Source organism: Porites lutea, chromosome 3 (genome assembly GCF_958299795.1).
Source record: "Porites lutea chromosome 3, jaPorLute2.1, whole genome shotgun sequence".
Lineage (NCBI taxonomy): Eukaryota > Metazoa > Cnidaria > Anthozoa > Scleractinia > Poritidae > Porites > Porites lutea.
In genome coordinates this window covers 7127532-7151559 of record NC_133203.1, presented here as the reverse complement: position 1 = coordinate 7151559, position 24028 = coordinate 7127532, and the positions used below count along the sequence as shown (strand labels likewise).

At 40.0% G+C, this 24028-nt stretch overlaps 1 protein-coding gene across 1 annotated transcript; it reads left to right on the top strand.

Moving 5' to 3' along the window:
* Window positions 1-1044: 1044 nt before the first annotated feature.
* On the top strand, window positions 1045-21643 carry LOC140930319 (growth factor receptor-bound protein 14-like). Its single transcript, XM_073380003.1, has 13 exons — window positions 1045-1787; window positions 2500-2662; window positions 3491-3612; window positions 4086-4175; window positions 4719-4859; window positions 7016-7126; window positions 9078-9173; window positions 12474-12572; window positions 18288-18437; window positions 19210-19267; window positions 19583-19718; window positions 20859-20952; window positions 21230-21643. Exons 1-13 carry the CDS (start codon window positions 1191-1193, stop codon window positions 21395-21397), a joined length of 2025 nt encoding a protein of 674 aa, XP_073236104.1. The 5' UTR covers window positions 1045-1190; the 3' UTR covers window positions 21398-21643.
* Window positions 21644-24028: the final 2385 nt, after the last annotated feature.

Here is a 24028-nt window from a genome sequence, read left to right as displayed (position 1 = left end):
CAATGATGTGACAGATATTAGCCATGTATTGGAAAATTTGGGAAGTTTGATTGGGGAGTTAAATTCCTTAGAGGTCAACAGGGTAAGTATGGAAGAATGTGTAGCATGACAGTTCTTTCTTTGGGGATAAAAGGTAGACTTGTGCCACTTTTTGTGATATATGAATATCCTCAATAATTTTTTTGTACCTATTTAGGTTGATCAAGTTAATGACTGTAGTGAAAACTGTAAGTACTGCACAAAAGACATAAAATACTTAACATTAATTTACCCCAGATTGGGTACTCCGGATTTCAAGTGATAGGGATGATTGAAGGATTTTTTTGGGTTTGAAATTTTCAATTTTGGGATTTTTTTAGTGTAGAAAAGTTTGACAAGTAGTTTAGGGGGTAGCTTGATTTAAGGAGGGATTTTTGGGGGTGCTCAAAACAATCTGAAGATTTATGATAGTTACTGCGTATCCCAGTCATGTAGCTCCGTGAATAATTATTTATGGCTCGGTAATATTTGGCGTGGGATTTTTTGGGGGTTAAATCTTGGTCCAGCGATTTTTTTGGGTTTTGATTTTTGCCCCCATTCGATCATCCCTGTCACTTGAAATCCGGAGTACTCCCTCTGGGTAATTTACTGTACGGCTTCTGCAGTGATTCCACTCAAAGACCAATAATATTATTGATCACAGATTCTAATGATCTCCACATTGACACTGTGACACTGAAACATTGTCAGATAATTTTGGGAAGGGAAAACATCTGTAGTATTTGAATTTTTGAGGGTTAATAAGACATAGATTTCCACATTTATACAAGGGTTTCTCTCTGGATGCATTTGTAAGGTGGCTTTAACATAACCCTCTCATAGATCTGATGTTGGTTTTCTTCGAATTAAACTTTGTTTTTTTTTTTTCGTATTTGCTTTTTTTTTTACATATATACCGCTCATTTGTTTTTTTATATATCATAGCTCATTGTGCCACTGACTTGAGTTTGGAATCACTGACAGCTGATACTGATGAGTTAGATAGCCAAGACCAGAAGTTTCTAATTCCTCATCAAGTTCAGAAATCCCATTATGGTTCCTTCAGTCAGGATAATAACTGCAACTTTATAGCACTACAGCATGTAAATAACACCCGTGATCAAGTTTATGATAGGCGTATTGGTGATGCAAGCTGTGACAATCACAATTCAATGGCAGCAGGATTAAAACCCAATGAAGATCATGCTTCTCACATGAATGCTGTACAGTCACAAAATTCTCTGTATTCAAGGACACATCAACCTACCGATCACTATTCTATGCAGTCAGGTTCAAGAGCTAAGGGAGACAGTACCTCCCTGGTTAACTCGCTACGTTCACAAAATTCAACATCACAAGGACATATAAATCAGTTTTCAGAGCCACCACCTGGAGCAAGACCCAAAGGATTAAATGATTCTAACTCTAGCTCTTCACAGTCACATAACTCAGAATCATCCAGGAAACAACCTCATAAGAGCTACTATTCCATGCCTTCAAGCAGAGGAGGTCATAGGAGTGCTGTGAAGGAAGTAGCTCTTGGTGGGCAGGTTCATGGAAGTTTCAAAAAGCTTGATGAAGATTCTAAGGCTTCTGTAGCTCTAAACTGTGTTGACATCCCACCTTCACACCCTAAAGCTGAACCTAATCATTATGTCACCCCTGGTGAACTTGGTCTTCCGAGACCCACTCAAGGTCAGAGGAAGCCAGATGCTCAAGGAAGTAACATGGTCCAAGATGTTAGAGTCACGAAACTAAGTGGATCAAAGGTACAGAGAATCTAGTCAAATTCATGGCTGCACTGCTTGTAAACCAGTTATCAGCAGGGTAAAACAGCCAGTTTTCAGAGCAGTAGGTCCAAGATGGATTTCTAGCGAGAACAACAGCTCTGACATCTGGTTAGACTTACAACTTTTCTGGTATATGCACACAAATTCAACAACAAGGTCTCACACTTACTGATCTTAGGCCACATCAACACGAATCTAGATATTTTTGAAACCCGCATAATATTATTTTAAATGAATCGGCCTTTTGTCCACATAAAACCAGTGAACCCGCTCACTGAATCTGCATGTTTTTTAAACCACTCACCAGAGTGGTTTAGGACCCCTTTCATACAAATCTGGGTAACAAAATATGCCGTTTAAAATCTGTGCGGACCTGTGTGGGTGGGGCCTTGATCTTGTGGGGATAAAATACTGTTAACTCTTTTTGTCCCAGTGATCAACCTAATTTTTTCCTGACCATATCAATATGTGATTAAGTAGAGAGGTTACTCTTTTACAACATTCTCAATTAATTCTTCAAGGAAATCCACGCATGTCAGCCAAGAAAAAATATATATGGACTCTTATAATCGATTGTCAAGTGTAGTAATGATAGCCAAGTATGATATTTTGGGTTTTCACTCATTGGCAGTATGACTGCATTTTATTGTTGGCAAGTGACGGTAATTGTTAATATTAATTTTGATTCTAGGAAGTTCCAGTGAATGTGTATAATGAGGATGATAAACCTATTGGGTTACTTGTAAGCTCCAGTATGACTGCCAGAGAGGCCTGTCACAAGCTTGTGCTATTAAACAAAGTTGAAGATGACCCTCAATGGGCGCTTGTGGAACATCTGACTGATTTGGGGCTTGGTGAGTACCCAAAGGCATTCCCCAAACCAAAAAAAAGGAAAGCTTAACGAAATTTTTGAAAACACAGGGCAAGAAGTTTTGTCAGAAAAAATGTGCACGTGACAATCCCGAAAGATAATATGGGATATGATCAATACATTGTTCCTAATGACTGTAGCTGTACTTTTGTTGCTTTCATTTCGCACTTGCAAACATATGTCGGTTGCCTCCAGTGCCATTCTTTCAAATTTCTTTGAAGAACAGTGCACTCAAAACCGCCCATAATACCTTTCAGGATTGTCGCATGGACTTTCTCCGAAACTTTTTCTCAAAATAGCTGTATACATAACAGCCATCCTCATGACAACTGGCACATTTTTCATTATATGCACTGATCAACAATAATTATTAAACTCATCAACAATAGATGAGCTTGGGGAAGGTGCCTGGAAAGATGGTGGGGCCTCGAGCACCGGAGCCGAACGCGTAGGGTAACCATGACAACCCTGTGAGCGGCAACCACCAGGCACCGTCACACTGACAGAAGACAGTGGAACCATGATACTTACCACATACTTACCGGAAAAGGGGGAGGGAAGGGCGGGGAGCAAAGTCGCCAAGCACCGTCGAAAAGGCAAAAGTGCACGTGCAAATGAGTTGACCTCAAAACCCGAGCTGTAAAACCACGCGACCCCCAGCAGATCCCCCACCACTGCGCATGACCGAGACAAGAGAAACCCCAGACCATAGCATTGTTTCGCGTTTAACTTAGCTTAAATTACATTTAACCACATTTATTTTACGAAATTAGTACATCTATCTTAATGATATTCTTTTTCCTTAATCAAGAACGTCACATAGAGGATCATGAAAATGTCATGGCCATACTGAACACCTGGGCACCTCACTCCAATAACAAGTTATTGTTCAGGAAGGACTCTTACAAATACCACTTCTTTGCACATACATCTGTAAGTTTGTGTTTTCTGTTTTAGGAAGTCATCTTGGCACTTTGAATGTGAATGAAACTTGTACTCTTAATACTAGGGAGCTTAAGAATCCGCGACATCAACAGCAATGAGAACATTAAAAACATAATAAATTGGTTTTATGACTGTGTAAAATAACAGCTTTACATGCAGCAAACTTTGTGGTAGATTTCTTTAAAGTATTGCGTGAATACAACATGAAACGTCCCAATGTTGCATCTAGTATAGTAGATAGTATAATTGTATAAGAACTCAAATTATTGATTTATATGTTGTGGTTCAATTATATCCGTGGTTTAAATTTATTTCCCTTAAGTTTGTTTTAAACTCATTATCACACATGGTCCTACCCCAAACCTAAGGGAAATAAAATTTAAACTAAGGATAAAATTGAACCACAACATATACTTGTATATCTGAAGTGAAGTTAGTATTTCTTTGTGTTTCTCATGCAGAACTATTTTCCACCTCATTTGCTGGATTCTGAAAACTCTGATAAGGCAGTCACTGAGAAGGCTCAGAAAGCCAAGACAATCTTACATCAGGTACATGGGAGATTTTTCAAAACTTGTATAAAACTAGCACTTTTGTTATCACAATTGACAGGTCCCACTGACTTTGAGTATTAGATGAATTTGTTTCCCTTAGTTCCAAGTTCAATTCCTCCCTCATGCTTGTAAAAAGCCAACTGGTTTGTGTACTTCCAGTTGGGATTTGAAATCATGTTATGTTTGTCTTGGATTGTACTCTGGTTATTGACCTGATTGGTCAATGAAGTCAGTATTTTATGGATCATCTGTTAGTTAAGCCGTGATTTCATTGACTGTGAAGACTCTAAATGTCATTGGTGCATTTTGCTTTTCTTTGGGCACAGTTATAATCAGAGTTTAATACCATCAACTAACGCGATACAACTCACTTTGACCCTTAAGATGGCCACCACAGAAGGGTTCCGAAACGATATATTTCACTGTTAACAACAGTCCTATTTCCAGACCAGCATATCCCACCTACTTACTCCCGGGTTCTAACCTTTCACCAAGCGTGGATTGTTTCTTATTGTATATGTGGGGTTTATTTTACTCTAGAAACTCTTTAGCACGTGTACCCGAGTTCCCGAAGTGGAAGGACTATTGCATTGCAAGGAGTTTGGAAAGAAGTCCTGGAGCAAGAAATTTATTTTCTTGAGAGGGTCAGGACTTTATTCATCAAGTAAAGGGAAATCAAAGGTAGAATCACAACTTGTTTCTTTTTTTTCTCTCTATAAGTCTCTGCGATATTTCCCTTACTTAATCTTCAGTCTCTGATAAGCTACCCCCACCCCGCCCTTCTAGTACGTTTCCTCCCCCTCCAACAGCTGCTCCAAGGGAAAGCAAACTATCTCGGTTTAGTAAAATCCAACTAGTGGTCTATTATCAATGCTGCGTTCTGATTGGTTGAGCTACTTCTAGGCTATATGTTATAGCCCACTAGTAGCAAAAAGTGCGGACTTTTTGGCGGCAAAAGAGGATTAAAGTCTAGCTTTAGCTAGCTAAAAGTTTTTTATTCTCGATATTTTTGACTAGCTAGTTGGATTTTACTAATTAACAATTATTCCTCTCGTCCTCATGGCCTTCGAGTCAATAGCCCATTCGGCCTTCAGCCGCATGGGCTATTGACTGCATGCCCATTCGGGCTCGAGGAATAATTGTTAAGTATTCTACAACGTTTCTGCAAGAATTTCAAAGCTATGTTCATACCATACCGTAGAGCTTTTTGTGCCGGCACTATAAGCTGTCCGCTATAGTATGAACAGTAACCGCACAGAACTGGAACAAGTCGTTCAGACATATCGAACATGTGCCGGAGCGGTTGCCCGAGAGGATCCCCAGTCTTCACTCCTGAATATTTACTTTCGTGAAAGCGGATCCCAGTCCTCACTCGTACTTATTCACCTCCGCTACTATCCGAATACCTGTTCACAGTGCACCGAAGTGTAGCACAAGAACCTATCCGGTATGTGACGCCTCACTTTCGAGACCGGCGCGTAGCAGCTTCGCCCCGCTACAGAAATCGCGCCAAAATCAGCCGTTCTTATGTATAAACAGAAGCCCCGTTCGGTATGGTTTTCGTGCTGGTGCAATAGCTGTCCGGTATAGCGGGTCCCCAATAGGGTTTTTCTATCCCGTAATCCCGACCCAAAATTTCGGGCAATCCCGTAATCCCGAGGGTTACTTTTGGCATCCCACCTTCCGCGCATACTTTCAATCCCCGATCTCGCCCCGATCTCGCTTTAAAATCCCGAATCCCGAGCCTCAAATAAGGGAAATCCCGCATCCCGAAAAACTTATTGGAGACCCTCGGTATAGCGTGAACATTCGGCATACAGCAGGGGCACCCAACGAGAACATAGTTCAAAACCACTTAAACATAGCATTGTTAAATGATTTTAGTATTTAAACGGTAGATATAGGCATATTATCATCCGCTAAAATTTTTTTATCTGTTCGGATTTCCTAGCTGAAAGTCTAGTGATCCGAAAATTATAGGGATCAAAACTTACCTTTTCGAAAATTTCAGCCGGGAAAAAGGCTCCCGAAAATTCTAGGTGACCTTTTTAGGGTAAAAATCCGTTAAAAATGGGCAATTATACCATTTTTTAGAAGTTCGAAAATCCTAGGAGAGGCAGGCAAGCAAGAAATTTAAGGACAAATGTTCCGAAAATTCTAGATCTCAAATCGTCTTCCGAACAGATATTTTCCGAAAATTGAAGTTGGGTGCCCCCGATACTGGTAAAATGGAAAACAAAAACGTGCAACTTGTTTTCCAACATTGCTGCGGAATGAGTCGACTAGTGATGTTGCGCGTTTTTCCACCCACGAGTCAAACCTGTCTTGCAACAAATCAGATTATTGCAGGTTGTGAAACGTTGTTGCAGAAAGTAGAGAAAAGTTTTACTTTTTGTAACAAAATTTGTAAATGTTGCGCGTTTTACCCATCCACATCCCTCGTTTTACCGGTCCAAGGCAAACTTGTTTTGCATTCAGTGGCGTAAATTCCATGGACCATGTGACGCATAATTTTATCCAATCAGACACTTTCGTGCTGTTCTCCCTCCCCCTCTCCCTCCCCTTTTTGCGCCTGCCACGCAGGGTAGAAGTCAGTATTCACGAAAATTGCAACGACTTGATTTGTTGTAAGGTGGGTAGTAAAACTTGCAACATTGCTCTCCATCTCAACAAGTCGCACGTATTTGTTGCCCTTTTGACCGTAGCTTCACTGAAAGTGTTTAAATTTACGCAATATGTTTTATCTTGTGTAAATATATGTCTAGAGTAGCATACATGTTTTACACGTGGTCTTTGCATCAAAACTGTTTTCCTCTGTGGCTCGTGTTGTTTTTCAGGCATCCAAAGATTTGGAAAGTTACGTGCAGTTTGACGGAGCGAATCTCTACAGCATTCTTCACCCTAAAAAATCACACAAGGCGCCTACAGAATTCTGTTTTTGTATCCTGGTGAGTGACTGATTGACCAAAACGAATCCTAGTCGACCAGAGGAAACGTCGAGAAAACGTCTTACTTTACTAGTTCCCAGGGTGCTAGGGCGAAATGACAGTTTGAAAACCGAAAGAGCAGGTTCGCTTGTGCGAATTCAGGGCTCGAGCCGGTGAAGCTGGCGAGTAGAATGGGGTCCGGTTGGGCTTCTCAACAAAGTTCTCTACGGGAAGGTTCCGCCCCGAGGTCCTATCCCTTACCCTTTTATATGCCATTATGACAGAAAACGAGCCCCCTTTGTATACATTCTTTTGACATATGGTACTCCTTTCACATACAGTCTAAAATGCTGCATCCCTTTTAAATGCTGTTAATGCACTGTCGTTTTAAACGTTAACAAATCACTAGACCATGAAGTTTTCTTGACATTTTTCACGGCCATAAGATGCGTTCATTAGCCTTTTTCAGTCCTTTTACAGACCACAACGACTATACTTCAACTCGTGAATTCCGCACCCTTTGATATACCTCACACCTGAAAAAGGTACCCCTTTAAGGCGGAACCTCCCTGTGTAGGCCATTGTAGGAAGTACCCCCCTCCAGGGGGGGGGGGGGGGGAAGGGGGCGAAGAAAAACCACTACCAAGAAGTTTCATTTTAATGATAACACCTTAACATCAATAGCCTCCCACTCAGACGTTCTTAGGGATTCATCCCGCGTCACTGCCCCACTAGTTAGTGGGGCAGTTACGCGTGACGAACGCCTAAGAACGTCTACGTGGGAGGCTATAAGATCAACAGACTCAGTCCGTACTTGTCTCGCCGTGGTTTGTCTTGGGAGTTAAACTTACTTTTCCTGCTTTCTTTTGATTGTGTATTTCAAGTCGTAGTGTTTGTGTGAAAAGGTTTATGACACGAGGATGTTACTGTTTTAGGTCAATTCTGAGCCGACGTTATTACTTAGCGCCTTCACCCACTCACAAAATGCTCTTGTAGAATTGTAAAGAAGAAATCAAACAGTTTTCATTAGGAAGCGATAACCATGAAAATTTTTTTGACGAGTTTTTCAGGCATACCAGTAAAACTTGAAAAAGTTGGCACAACTTTTTCAAGTTTGAATCCATGTCCATTCTCGCCATCCGTTGCAACAGACGACAGCAAACACTGTTTCAGTGCCTAAGTATACTGTGAATCCTCTATTAAAAGCCCCCCCCCTTTTTTTTCAGGGGAGATATCTTAATAAGCCCTCCCTCTCTATGAAGCCCCCCTCCCCTTCCCTATTTATTCTTCACTAATAAATGATAGACTGTATTAATCAACCACGACTGTAAAACTTCGTGTGAACTGATCCGGGATGGTTTAATTACCAACTGGAAGTTCGGATTTGATTCTGATCCTCGCCTGCCCGACCTTAAACGTCTTGTACTTGAGCTTTTCCACTTTGCATTCTAGTTCTTTATGGAGAACTGATGCCATCGTCGTTTCTAAATTACATAAGCCCCCCCCCCGTTTCTATTAAACCCCGCCTCAAATGGGCTTCAAATAAATAAGCCCCCCGGGGCCCTAATAGAGGGTTTACGGTTGTTTTGATGCGAACAAGTTTTAGGTTTTAAAAAAAGGACGCAAATAGTGTGGCATCGCTCCTTTGCTGAACCATTTTTTCAATATTGATTCAAAGGCAAGAGAAAAGTCATGAGAATTAACAAAATGATCACCAATGAGAAAATGCTTTGATCTTTTATCCAATTCTCTCAAATCTTAAAGAAGTGTATGGTGATCAGTGTGGAGAATTGATATGTTGATATTGGGTTAATGGGGTTGGTTGCTTTGTTGGGTGTGATCAATCCAATAATAGAAGGCAGGAAGCTGAAATTCAAAGCTCTGACATACATTGTTGCGTCATTCATCCTGGGGTTATTTTCCGCGGCTTATAATCTATGCTGTACATAAATCTGTCTGTATTTTGTGCCAGCCTTATAGAGCTCGAGATTTTAAAGAACTCAAGTGCTTTTCTGTGGACGACGAAAAAACTCTGATGAGTTGGACGATGGCTGTTAGGATTGCAAAGGTAAACTTTATTAATCTGATGTTTCGGTTCATTAACACGTCTGTTAATAGCAGTTGATGTAAGCATTTTAAAATAATTGCTTTGAAGCCACTCTTCAATCTTTCGCTTAGCATGTAGTCGACTGCTTTCCAAACGGAAATTGCCTTCGCGTCTGAGAATCAATCTACCGCTGTGTTTTGAAATCCACTGACGTTCGTTGTCTGTAGTAGACAGATCTTTTTAATGTTGTTTTTATCGTTTAAAGGTGGTACAAAGTGGTTCCCACTTTTCTCTTTAGGAAATCTTAGGTAGAATACCCGGCTTGGCACTTACAAGTGACCGCAATTATAAAGCCGTGGTGAAATCATACAACAGAACTTTAAGAAGGTGTCCTTTTGTATGCACGTTTTGTGATATTTAGGATCGCTCTACTAAATGTTTGAATTTATGCACGGATGAAACTCGATATTTTAGCAAGACTGCATTTGTTTCCTTGTGTCGATTCTTGCCGCCGGCGCTTGTTCCAAAAACAATTCGCCACACCTGTGTTTTGACGTTTGTCGGTGGTTGTCAAAGCCAAACTTGGAAACTCAACTAGAGGATGTCTATGAAGTATAAAATAGAAATTGAGTAGCGGAAGTCGAATATAAGCGTTACCTGGCGTAGTCTTCCGGTCTGTTCCAGCTGCGAATCAAAAGTCTCTGGCACCAAGCGTATTGACAGATTGTAAGCGAAACAAATAAAAAAAATCACACGAAAAATTATTTTTTTTGTGATTTAATGTATATCTTATCTGTTTTTACACTTTTCCTTTTGAGGCGATGTTGTTTCTGTTTTCAAGCTTTTGGTTGTTGTTTCTGTGGATGCCCTTGACTAATTTTTCCGGTTTCGTCTCATTTATTCGTGGTTCTGTTTTCTAAGAAACATCAATTTCCTTAGCGAAGACGAAGTACGTCATTGCGGTAAACGCTGAATCACATGTAGTATGTCTGAGTTCTTCTCCCACTCATCTGTTCGCTGTTGATAGTGTTCAAACTCAGGGAAGTTGATTTAAAGGGGCTGTGTCACGGCAGTCCAGTTCATTTTGTTTAACTTTGCTAATTACTCGCCCTTGATCGCTACGAAACTTAAAGTAAGCAAAGAAATTACATGTAAATAACAAAATCAGAGATCCGAGACAAACAAATATGTCTCCTGAGCATTATTTTTGAAGTTGCAAGCAACAGGGATCAACTTTGAAAAACTGTTAGGCTGAACAGTTTTCAAAAACCCTAATTTCACTGAATCCGTTTCAATCTTCTTCAGTTTTGCCCATCCGTGGCATCTGTTGTTTCTGTTATGTTATTTTAACCTTCCTTTAAAGTTTAAAGCGGTTATTTTTGTGTTTCTCTTAATTTAACGGGCATTTTGTAATTTCCTAATTTGGCTGAATTTCGTGACACAGTAAGAAAGTAAGAAATGAGAAATTGCCGGTTCAGAATCTGTCATCTGAAAAAGAACCTTTTCGTAAGAACGTTGAGGCTAAGGGTGGAGAAAAAAACCTGGGGAAAATCTTAAGATCAATACATTCCACTATTTTCAACATGAGTTATAACCAAGAAACAGGCCAGGAGAAAGGATACAGTACCAAATTCACTGATTTCATAACTTACTTATTCATAGCGTGGCCCTTATTTGAAGGAGGCGAATATTTTTGTTTCGTTTTTTTTTTTCAAACACTACGACGACAGCATAGTTAGAGCGTAACAAAATGGCCCTTTCCAGTTCAAATAAATAGCAGTAACAGAGATCTCAGACCTGTCATTATTTCAGTATTAATTAAGTCCAAAGTAATCGCTGGGACGATGCGGCGGTTTTTCGCGGTCAGCACTCTCTGGTAGAAAAGATTGGTTGTACGTAGTTTTCACCTCACGGAAGTATTAGATTTGGCAAACACACACACGTCTGCACGTTCTACTTAAACTTGCTCTTTCCCATTTTTCCCATGAACATAGTCGCAAAATACATAATCGAATAGCTCGTTAACAAACCTGAAAAAAGTTGTCTCTTCACCGTTTTTTTCTACCTTCTAAGCCTGCAGAATAACTGCCTTTTTTTCGCGTTTTTCTGGTGAGCAAAGGCAAGCGGGAAGCGAGCGAAGGCGGTGTTTCTTGCTCTCGCTCCCTTCCTTCATGTCTTCGCTCGCTTAAAAATCGCGAAAAAATAACGCCTGTTCTACAACGCTACTTTCCAGTTTCAGCTTGTTCTTCTGCTGCTGGAATTATCACAGGCTGAATCTTTAGACGTTCTAGTCCGTTAGTCTTTCCTGTTCCCTTCGACCTTTCCTCGTCTTTAGTGACCTTTTTTCGTGAAACGATCTATGTTGTGTACCAATGCTTACGTCACATATCCCCGCGGGCGGTGTAGGTGGCTGCAGATTTATTGACAGTGTCTTTACAAGAATAGAAAACAAACAAAAAATCAACCACTTAACTTTAATTTCAACAATGGTTTCATAGTTCGTATACAGCCATCTCTTCCTCTACAAGAAGATACCCAGAGTTGAGAGACTTTGCCCCCTTTGTGATAGATCCGAAATTGGTGATGAATTCCACTATTTGTTCAAATGTAATCACTCATCACTTTCTCATATAAGGGGTACCTTCTTGGAGAGCCTATACTCGATAAACAGTAATTTTACGTTTTACAAGCACCATTATATTTATCATGTCTATGTGCGATGAAAACATCATAAATTTTAGTGCCTCTTAAGTTGAAAATATTCTTAATTGTTATAAATCCGAACTCTAATTTAACTTTCTCAACATACGAGTAACGTAGAAGCTGTACATAGCCAAGTAATTGTCTATGTTAATGTTCAATATATAGTTTTTGTTCCTTTCTCTCTTACTTAACTTTTATTTTACTTTGTTTCATTTGTTGTTATATTGATTGTTTTGGTACTGAAATCTCCATGTCGAAGGTAAAGTCAATAGATTTGTTGTCTTGTCAGACTACAATGTCAAGGAACTCGTCTGGGAGTGCAGAAAGGCTAGTAATGAGTTTAGGAACTGAGAAACTTGTAGTACAGAAAAACGTGATGTCATAATCTGTATTCTATCTGCTGGTTACAATTTGTGAAAAAAAGAGGATAAAAACCTTGGTAACAAGCGTGGCGGACGTCACGTACATCAGTTGCCATAAATAGTTCCAGTATCATGCCCCTTCAAGATGCATGAGGCAGGAAATATATAGGCAAATACCTTGTACAACTCAGATAGCTCCGTTATTGCCGTCTGAAGGCCAGCGCTAAGCAACATATATTGTTCGTTTGCTTTTCAGTTTGGACCGCAACTACGACAGAATTACGACGATATGCTCCGAAAGTTTGCGAAGCTCACGAAGTATCTCGATCGACAGAGTTCGGCGAGTCACCATCAGGTGAGGGGAGTTTGAAGAGTCGTTTTTACATCGTTAAAAAGCGCCTCTTGAAATGTAAATAAATGATAGGAAAAACCTGTAAGAACTGTTCATCGTAAAGTAACTTAGAGTCAAAGATAAGATAACGCTTGACAATGTTTGGTGGATTGGCTCTTTTGACTTTTGGTACACATCATCTTTAGCCTGCTTGGTCAACAGATTCGTATAAAAGTTGCAAGCAATAATTTGACTGAATATCTAAACTAATCTCGTGTTTGCTTGGGCCTTGGGTTGCCACGCTGTGATTGGCTGGCTGAAAAAGAAACCTCGCACCATTTTTTAGCCAATCAGAAGTAAAACTAAAACCAACCACCAGATGCGCACATGAGTTTTCCCGCGCTTTTTGTCAGCTGCACATATTTGCTTCGAGATCTGATTGGTTCGTCTAAATTTCAGCCTGAATGGTGATTGGCTGGAGCAATTTAAGACATAAGTTTTACGCCAATTGACTAAAAGCCTCGTATTATCATTTTGCCTGCGTGGCTGGCGGTTTCTTTTGTGTGATTTTGCTTTTGTGGTTCGTAAAGTAAGAAACACAACCGCGCGAAAGTTTTGAACCGAGGACGAAAAAGAAAACGATGTTTGGCATTATGATCCGCCGACGCCACGTGGCTTCTCATCCAAAATTTGGAATCAAACTTGCAAACGCAGGGACGCATGTGGTGAACTCCAGATCTCGTAGAAACTTCCTGTGACACTGGCAATTTTATTCATCTTGCAACTTGTCTCGTAGTTTTGTTGAGACAAAAGTTACACAAGAATTGTCATCCCACCGAAAAAGTGGAACATGTCTCGCAACACCGCAACAATTTTTAAGGGGAACATCCCGTTTTACCTCTCTCAACAATGCGAAAAGTAAAATTATCACACATAAAGCAAAAACAAAATGCCTGGTATAATAAAGCCTTTAAAGAATTAAAAGAAAACTCAGGTAGCCAATTTTGTCCTAAAAAGCTTGGGAAAGCCCTGTAATGGTTTTGAATTGGATAATAGATAGAGAGATAGATAGTTTGTTTATTAAAACTGCATCGCAGCCAAAGGCTGAATTACGCAATTATTTACAAAAACTTTACAATACTTGAAAATTACAAATGAATCCTAGATAATAAGTCAAAAACTGATTTTTAAGATAATATTAAAAATTCTATATAATACATTCATATTAAAATATGTTAAAATATAAAGCATGAATATGTGGGATAAAACTACAGCCCGGACTGTTTCGACATCGCATATATAAAAGTATTACTTGTTCTGTTCGTACAAAGCTTTTTCATATTAAAATGGCGCTGTCGTCTTAGGTTATAGCGTGAGTTGTCATAATCTGGTGGAAGGAGCGCCTTCAATTTATGGTTGGGATCACTGACAATGTTATCAAAAAGCCTGCTACATAATACGTAATAATGCTCCAAAATAGGTGTTAACCCCACCTCTATTGCCGAGTTGCACTTTCCTGAGGTTATTAATAGTTGTCGAGCCATTTTAGATATCAGCGGCGAGAACTAGCCAATCTAGCCTTTTTAGGTCTTGAATGTAACTACGAGATAAGTGGCATGTCTCTGTTTTGGTGACATCTGACTGTCTCTTAAATATAGCTACTTTGGTGCGTTAAGTCTATTTTGGTCAGGCTACGAATCCCGGGGGAAGGGCTACTCAACAAAGTTTCACACCGGAAGGCTCTGCTCTGAGGTCCAACCCCTGACCCTTTTGTATACTATTTTTGACAGAGATGTTTCCCTTTTCCTTTTAGTACTTTCTATTGACGAATGGTACCCCTTTCACATACCTAGTTTAACCCTTTAAGCCCTAAGAGTGATCAGTGTCAAATTTCTCCTTGTAATATCACTGCTTTATAAAACACAGTGGTCATGAGAATTGAGGACATGGTCACACAAGATGAATCTAATTGATACTTCAACAAATTCTCCTTACTACTTTTATTGAAAACATATAGGGACAACAAATGAGAATTTGAATTTTGATACTAGGATTTAAAGGGTTAAAACTTTGCGTCCCTTTTGACTGCTTTAAATGCGCTGTCGTTTGGATATGAACAAATCACAAAACCAGAACTTTTTCTCGACTTTTTCACTGCCATAAAAAGTATCTTTCACTTTTTATGGACTTTTACAGACCGAAATGACAGCTTTCCCTACCCTTTAATATACTTTAACCAGCTGTTTGATATACCTGAAGCCTGAGAAAGGTACCCCTTTCTGGCGGAGCCTCCCCATATAAGCCATTATAGGGAGTACCCCCCCCCCCTCCCTCCCACACCCACCGGGCTGCGAATGCTTGTCTTGATTCAAGAGACGCAAATATCCACCTATAAGAAAATTGAGTAGTCATTACAATGATTGGCAATGCGTCTCCCCGACTCGGCGTCTGTTGTTCGTCTAGTCAGCGCAAGTCGTTCTATGTTGGTTTTTATGGAGTTTTTCTTTTTTATTTTTTCATTGGCGGTTACTACTTTTGAAAGTAATGCACTACCCAAGAAAAAATACTCTAGTTCGACGAAAATAAAACAGACCTGTTTTGAGGATAGAATCCGTAGTTCCACGCTTCGTTGTATCACTAAGAAACCGCGTTATGTGCCAAGAATTTTTTTATGAAGAAAGTTCTCTTTGGAACTAAGAAATTTTTATGTTCTTGTTATGTCGATTGTCCAAAAACTAGGTGTCGGCCAGTAACGCTTATTTCGGTACATTTGGGTTTGACTCTATTAAATTTTAACCATAATTTTTTCCTTGGCCTGTGGAGCCAGTATCTATATTAATTAGAAAATGACAGCAATATCAGAGCATTTTGTTCAGAGATCCTATGATAATCGTGTTAAACTTACGGCTAACAGCACGATAGAAAATTTGAAATATTGTTAATTCGATATGGGACTGTTAACTTAAATTTACATTTTAACGCTTCGATAATTATGTTACGTAATTATTTCAAGTACTCTATCTTTATTGGCCCACCCTGTGAAGTTAGGGAGTAATTGGCTTCAATTGGATATACTTTGCAGACTCGATATTTCTAACCTTCCGGAAAAAAGAAATTGTTGTGTTTCAATCGGGGACGAATATGAGCTTTGGTCAGTTTCGAAAATAAAAAGATTTGAAAATGTCGGGTTACCACTAAACTGATAAACGAATAACTCGAACAAACGGTACATCTTACTTGTTTCCTCTAATCTTTAATATTACAAGGGAAAGATCTGGGATTTCAGATGAGCAATTCCGAAAATTACCTACAACTCTTAACAAAACCGTTCTGTGTTTAATAAATTTCCAGTAAATTGGTTCCATTTCAGTATATCATCCGCAAAGAGCATAATGAACCGCAACTAAGGTGCTGGTCAAACATTTCATTTGACTGTAAACATCCTTGGACATAATGCCCCCGCACCCAAAAAAAGTCTCAGTGTTTGCCTCTGAAACTTGGTTACATGTCAAAAGCGCTAGTTTTTAAAAAGCACATGACATAACCTTCGATGCATTTCCTTTTATATTGTTTCTCTGTGGTCTTGAGATAAAAGTGAGCTTCGCTTCTACGTAACTGGCGATTAGAAAGAGTCATTCGATGTTTTAAGTGGATAATAACTTTTCGACACAGCGATAAAACTCCATGCGGTAAAAACAGAGTGTTCACCTTCACGATTCGTTTGAATGAAAAGTGGCCCCATTCTTCAGCTTTAAAACACTGAAATGCCGTCTAAGGTAATTATTGAGTTAAATTGTTGCCCACGTCTTGTGGGATATTATCTTGGTTATTGTTTTTGTTGGCGAGAATTCCTGTCCGTTGTCGTTCTATCTTGATCTTCCGGGGAAGTCTCGAGTCTCGAGATATTTGGTCAATTTTTGACAGCTTAAAAGTTTGGAGAAGTACTTTCCTTTATGGTGCTTTTGAAATGTCCTTTGAGAACTAAGTTCGCAGTAACTTTTGAGTCTTTGGGTGAAATCTCAAACTGTCACTCTCCAAGTGGAAGCTACTGAACAGCATTTTCCCTGGTACTGTTTATCATGCTGTTAGCATGGCTTTTAATTTTTTAAAAGTGTCACCATTCAAACGAAAGCTAATGAATTGGTACAGGTTATTTTGCTGTATGATCATGATTAAATCTACTGAGCAACAATTTGCTGTCGGTGGTACTGTCTACTCTGCTGTACAAGCTGGTTCTAACTTTTGAGTCTGTGGATGAAATCCTGAAGTGTGACCATTCAAATGAAAGCTACTGAGCAGTAATTTCTTGTGGTACTGTTTATTATGCTGTACAAAGGGTTCTTTCTTTTGAGTCTGTGGATGAAATCCTAAAGTGTGACCATTCAAATGAAAGCTACTGAGCAGTACTTTCTTGTGGTGCTGTTTATTATGCTGTACAAAGGGTTCTTTCTTTTGAGTCTGTCGATGAAATCCTAAATTGTGACCCTTCAAATGAAAGTTACTGAGCAGTACTCTAGTTTCCTGTGCTACTGTCTATTATGCTGCACAAGATAGTTCTATCTTTTTGTGTTAGCTGATGAAATCCTAAGGTGTGACCTTTCAACTGAAACCTACTGAGAAGTACTTCCTTGTTGTGCTGTACATCATGTACAAAAAGATTTTAATATGAACTTTGTGCTAAGTCTTTAGATGGAAATGCCATGTGTAAGCATTTATACGAAATCTATTTAGCATGACCTTGAGTCGGTACTGACTGTATATGATGCTACACATACAACGTGTTGAATGTCAAGTACGTTACCCATTAAGTGGCTTGGTATTTCTTGGTAAACCCGGAAACGTTTTAGCGAGTGTTTATACCAAGAAGAAAATCAAATATTTGACCTGTTCTATGTAAGTGACCGATGGGTTAACGGTGTTTTGTCGAAGTTGTTAAAAGTGAAAACGGGGCCGTAGAGGGCATTGCATATGTAATAGAGCTTAACATATCCAAATTCTTCTCAAAATTGAATCACGCTGATCAATTTCTGAATGACTCAAAGTTTTCTTGAGATTCGCAGACACCCGACGAAGGATTTACGTAAGATATTTCCGAGAATTTACCCGTAACAGTTCGTTTTTTTTTTTTTGTTTTTATTTCGTTCATTTTTCCGAGGATTAACGAAGGAACTACAAGCCCCGTTTCTACTGTACTTTAACAGTCTTCTTTATTTACTTTCCTATCTCTGATTTCACTTTTTAAACATTTTCGAGGAAACAACGTGAACTCATCGAACACTAACAGAACAGGCTAGTATTCTTGATTGACCCTATTTTACGGAAAGTGATAAAAGGTAGTGGTAGTTGTAAAACCTTGGTCTTGTCTGACTTTTCAACGTGTTTCTGCTTAATATGTTCCAACTTTGGCGTTTAAACAAGTCACAAAAGTTGACCTATTCTCAGTACCGGAAATAAAACAAAAGTATTTTCATAACGATAGATATCCCACAATTCATTACGTTGTATATATGACCACCATTCTTTCTATTGTGTGCATTTGATAACATCTTTAATAACATCTCAGAGGGTGGTCAGCGACCCACCCTCCCAGCCCTCACGCATGACGCGGTGCACTACCCTCAATGCGCGTGAACGTACCGCTGTCCACACCTGTGGACAGCGATCATTTTCACCCCTCCATGTCTCATTGTGTATTCATGTTTATTGTGAATAGTGAGAATAAGTTACTGTTAATTTCAGAATATTATGAGCGAGAGAGACGGAGGGGAGATTATAAACAGCATAACAACCAAAGAAGGCCAAGTAGCGATGGATTTCACCGGCAAATCAGGAAAGGTCATCACAAATACCAAAGAAATTCAGAAACTTGCGAACACTCGAAACAAAGTGGTAAGCAACGAGTAATATGGCCGCAAATTCTTAACCTCCGCCAGTGCTAAAGAGTAATTTAACTCAAAGGGCATATTATAAGTTTCCCTTTATCTTGCCCAGTTATTGTATCCCTAATTCTATTTATTATAAACTGTTGCACTCAGGAGTGAATTGAAAAAATAACATATACATGCAAAGGACGGAATCGAGCGATTTTTGTTCGACCTTGAAACGATTACGCTTGAACGAACCCAAACAACGAGCGCAACTTTTTGTTTTTTCAGGGAACACGCAAAGTATTCGCAGCTGTAGAAGGACTGTTCGAAAGTAATTATCCATAACTTGGGGAACAGAAACTGGGCTGCCGATTGGACAATCGAACGACGTTTTTTTTTTTTTTAACCATCTTAGGGTTTTCTTTGGCGGGAAAATGACGAGTCCACTTTTTTACGGTTGCTTTGGTGCTACACAATTTTATTGGCTAATTCATTCTGTGCTACTTTCTCAACCAATCAAAGGCAAAGGCACAACCAGTAGTGATGTGTTCACGCACGTTTTCCCGCCCTTCGTGTCCGCTGCTTTATATCTGTTACGACTTCTGATTGGCTTTTGCTATTGTCTGCGTCCGTTGTGATTGGTCACTTTAGCTTTGGTTTAGACATAAGGGTTGTACTCTAACGCGAAAAAACTGCTTCCTTGCTTTGCATATAGACCACTGTGAATATGAGTTGCAGTCTTAGTACATTAATTTTAATGAGTAGCTCTGACTTCAATTTTGTTTTTCACACAGAAAATCAGTCAGCGCTCTGCATCTCAGAACTTTATACACTGCGACACTACGGTTGATGGTAAGCGATTCTTTATGTTTCAAGTCAGAAAATTCTTCTCTACAGATCGTTTTCAAATGAAGTCACATTTTCCGGCGCTTAACACCGGTTTATCATGGTGCGCTGGCCATGTTTTCCTGCGCCCTGAACTGGTATCGTTTTTCCCGCGCTAATCACAAAGCCAAGCACACAACTCTGGCCAGCGCGTGAAAACATAAAATTGGCTGCACGAAAAGCTAAAGCGCGTTGGTCCTGTTTCATTACGTCATACACATTTGCTTTGATTGGCTAGTTTTATTCCCTGTAATTATGGTTTCGTTGAATCATTTTTTATAGTGAGCGGCCCTAATCCAGTTGTCTTACCTGAAACGCCCGCTAAACCGCACTACTTTACGTCAGAGCCGTGGTACCATGGGCGAATCACAAGAGAACAATCACTCAAGCTACTATTAGCTGCAGGAGTACACGACGGGTAAGACACCCAGCTATTGTTGCTTGTCTTCCATTTAAAGGGGCTGTGTCAAGCTACTTGCTATCTGAAAATTGAATTCCACAAAGAATGGTCCAGTTTTGTTATTTAAGACAATATTTAGGTTTTGAAAATGGTTCCTGTCGTCTTTTGCAAAGAATGACAAGGATGGACATGGATTGAACTTTTTGAAGTTTTAAAGCTATGCTCTCTAAAATTACCATAAAAGTTATTATGGCTAGTGCTCCGTGATGAAATTTATTTGATATCTATTTAATAACTCTAGAGGGTCCCAAATAGGTTTTTCGGGACCCGGGATTTCCCTTATTTGAAGCTCGGGATTCGGGATTTTAAAGCTGCATCGGGGCGATATTCGGGATTGAAAGTATGCTTGGGAGGTGGGATGCCAAAAATAACCCTCGGGATTACGGGATTGAAGAACCCTATTGGGGACAAGGGGACCCTTACTCTACAGGGGCATTTTGTGTACAGGCACAAAGTAATGACTTCAGCACAGAATTAACCAAAACCAGCAAAATCCTCGTGACATAACCCATTTAAGTTCACGCGGAGATGTGATGCAACTGAGTAACAACACTAGCGTTACTTTCACTCTCACTCACAGTTGCTGTATTAACAGCCACAAGCTCTTAGTTGTCTATGTACCGGTAGCGTGCTCCCTCCCGTGGAGTCGTGAAGAAGAATGAGGTTCTAACTTTCTAGTCTGTGCTGCGACCATTCAAACAATACTTCTTCAAGGCTGCATATGCCCGGTGCTATTTGATTTCAGTATTACTTGTGAGAAAACGAAATGAATGAATTTTAATCCGGGGCACTCATGCCAACGAACGGATTAGAGTTTGAGCTTCGTATTTTGAAAATGCTGTTTGAATATGCGATAAACAGCAGGGTCATACATTAAACTACAGGGACGGGCCATCAGAAAAGTTATGGCGGTTTTTTTGCCAGTGCAGGATATTTTTTAGGACTACTCCGCCTGTACGATTTTTTCATTCAATTTCCCCTTGCACGAAGAACTTCGCCCCCCAACCCCCAATAACTTTTCTTATGGTGTGTCCCTTACCATACATGTCAAAGTTACCTTTTAATAATTTCTTTTTTTATTATTATTTCTTTAACCAGCCTGTTCCTGGTTCGTGAGAGTACCACCGTTGCTAGAGTCTTTGTGCTGACCTTCTGCATGAACAAAAGAGTCTACCACTGTCAGCTAATCCAGGTAAATTTTATCTAGAAGGAGATGTGCTAGGAGGGGGGATTCACTTTCCCCGCTTATTTGCGCAAAAAGTAAGCCCCCAAAAGCCTGAGAACCAGGGGGAGAGGGGGGAGGAGAGAAGCGAAATGAGACAGCCGCTCCCAAAGAACCAGTCTGTAAACCTGGGCTCCTCTGAAACCCAGGTTTATTTTAAATAGAAGCTTATTTGAGGGATAGCTAGGACGAACCAAGAGTCTCTTGGAGGAACTGAGCGTCATCATTTGTTTTTACTTGGTTGCAGGACATTTGTGATGGCACTCAGACGTTCTTTAGCCTCGGCAAAGGACCAGCATTTAAAACACTCAAAGAACTGATCCACTTCTACCAAAAGAAGCCTTTGAATGGAGTTTCTCTTGCTTTGCGGATGCCCTGCCCTAAAACAGAATACTCAGGATACATCGAGTCGTAATGTGTTTTACAACGCGCTGGGTTTGCGGTTGATTGTACCGCCATTCAAATCACGGGGCACTTGACAGAAGACGCCTGGAAAATGCTTGTAAAGGGTTCTACTGCATTTCTATTTCAAAAGGGAGGGGAACTGAATACCGGAAAAGTTAAATCACTTTGTACGTCTTTAGAATGTTAGAGTCCAAGAAGATCGCGTACATACCCATACAGGCGGCCATCTTGGTTGCAAATGTACCGAGTCTATCAAATCTACTTAGGCTGGGGGGGAGGGGGGGAGAGGGCAGGAGACAGGGGACGGTTGTGGAGGAGGCGAGAAAAATAGAGGGCGGGGCACCCCCCTTGGTACATTTGAAACCAAGATGGCCGCCGGTAACGGTAAGCGCTCGATCCCGATGATCCTATGGAAAATAGAGGACTGTGAACAGTCCAGTACATCCTTTACTTATACATGCACCAGCAGCTGGGGAACGTTTAGCTAACGAAAACAATCTTATTTCCCAATTTTGTACACTAATCCATATACATTTGAAAACGTAACTTTTTCTAGCCTGCGAGGGCATCCGGTTTTTTCGGCTTTAGTTTACGTCTGCATTTCGCAGGCTGAACTTTTTCTCCCCGGCCTTCCCCCTGCCCCACCCACAAAATAAAGGCAATTTCGGAACAGAATCTTTTGACAGCGCTCTTCAACTGAGCAAATTCTGGCAACGATTCAGTTTGAACGGTTAACAACAACAATCTTTTATTTCACCTGTTAATACATTTACATTTTTGAAATATGGAAGAGCCCTCAAGAGGCAAAGAAAATAGAAAAAACGTTACTCGTTACTCGCAGGAACGCCTTTTTATATTCATTACATATCCCGATTAGTGAATTGATGGGGACTGAAAATCTTTCGCCTTCAAAACGACACCTCGTATATACCTCCGAAAACAGATGGCTTTGGCATCACTCCGCCTCTGTTGACTGAAATGTTAGAGGTTACTTTAGGTGAAGCGGGTCTTTTAAATAGATATTTTATGACTTTTGCGTACTAAAAAAAAAGCAATTTCCGTTGCTCCTGTTCATTATGCTGTACATGGTGATTCAAAGCAGAGTTTCGCGTTTGGGGGAAAATTCTTGCATATTGTTATTGAAGTGAAATTTACTGAACAGTACAGTCAAACTCCGTTAAAACAGACATTGAGGGCGTCATAGAAAGTGACCGTATTAAGTGGGTTGCATTTAGAGAAAATGTACGGGCTTTCTTCCCCCCCCGGGGGGCTTTTTTTCCCCAGGGAAAAAGCAATCTGTCCGCGTCCGTATTAAGCGGGTGTTCGTAAAATGGGTTTGACTGTACTTTTCTCTGATGCTTTTTAATTTATTACGCTGTAGAAAGTGGTTTTAATTTGCAAGCCTTGGTAAAATGTGTTACACCTTGAGGTGGAACTAAAAAAAGGTTACTGTCATTTGCCTAAATTTATTGAGAAAAATGACTGAAATAACAATTTATTTTAACGATGCAGACTTGACAAGGGCCAAAATTCATCTGAGAAAATGAGAAGAGCTTTACAGCTCGTATAGGGGGAAATATGAAATTTACTGTGTACAACGAGAAATATAGAGATATTTTATTTTAATTTTAGACATGTACTTAAACTTTTAGTGTGATTTTGTTGACTCTTGTTATTAGTCTCACTAAAATGTTAAGGATAAGTTGGTATTAACGAGTATGTTATAATGTACAGTGGAAAATGAAGAAGAATTGTAAATAATTTTAATAAACCAAATAGGAATTTAATATGCGGAGAAATAAAAAAATCGTCCTCAATTTTTTAATAGGTGTTTGTTAGCTGACCTTCACTTAAGCTAGTGACAGATCTCTTGTGGAGATCTGGGTACGAAATTGTTCAGCATGTTGACCAAATTTCTTCCTTAGTCCCCTGAAGGTTTGTTTTGGAAACCGAAATATCGCGGGTAAATTTGTTGAAATATCATTGTTTTACCATATTATTTTTTTACTTCTTCATCGCTTTCCTGTTAGGATCAGTTTGCCGTTTATATATTTTGCATTAATTAACGACGGTGTGGCCCACAACTGTGAGGTCCGGCATCACTCAAGGGTTTGTCACTGTCGTCTTGCCGATATAGGCTGATTTAACAACAGAATGGGAACGTCATTTGAAGACGGGAAAGCGCGCGGAAAGGACTAAACTCAACTTCCAGTGCCCCTTTTGCCGCCCTGCCACTGGTCAAGCGAGTTGTTTGATTTGCGCGCGCCGTCGTCAACTGACGTTCCCGCTCTGTTGCTAAATCAGGCATTTTGACCCTTTAGAGCGGACCTGAGCTTACCTAATCAGCCATAGGAGCCTGTTCGAGGCGTTTAGGTAAGGAAGAGAGAGGCACGAAATGGGAAGCGGAGCAAAAAGAGAGAGAGGGAGAAAACGTTTTCAAAAACTCGTTCCTCCCACTTATTTTATTTGTCGTCTTGTAAGGGTTTGGCTATGGCTGTTTTTTTTTTTTCTTTTTGTGGTCTAGTCTGTTCATTCGTCCTCTCTACCCCCCTCCCCCCCCCCCCCCCCCTACGCCGTCGATAAAACCTGGAACATGGAACATTCTGGAACATCCCGGAACATTAAAAAAATTAAAACATTT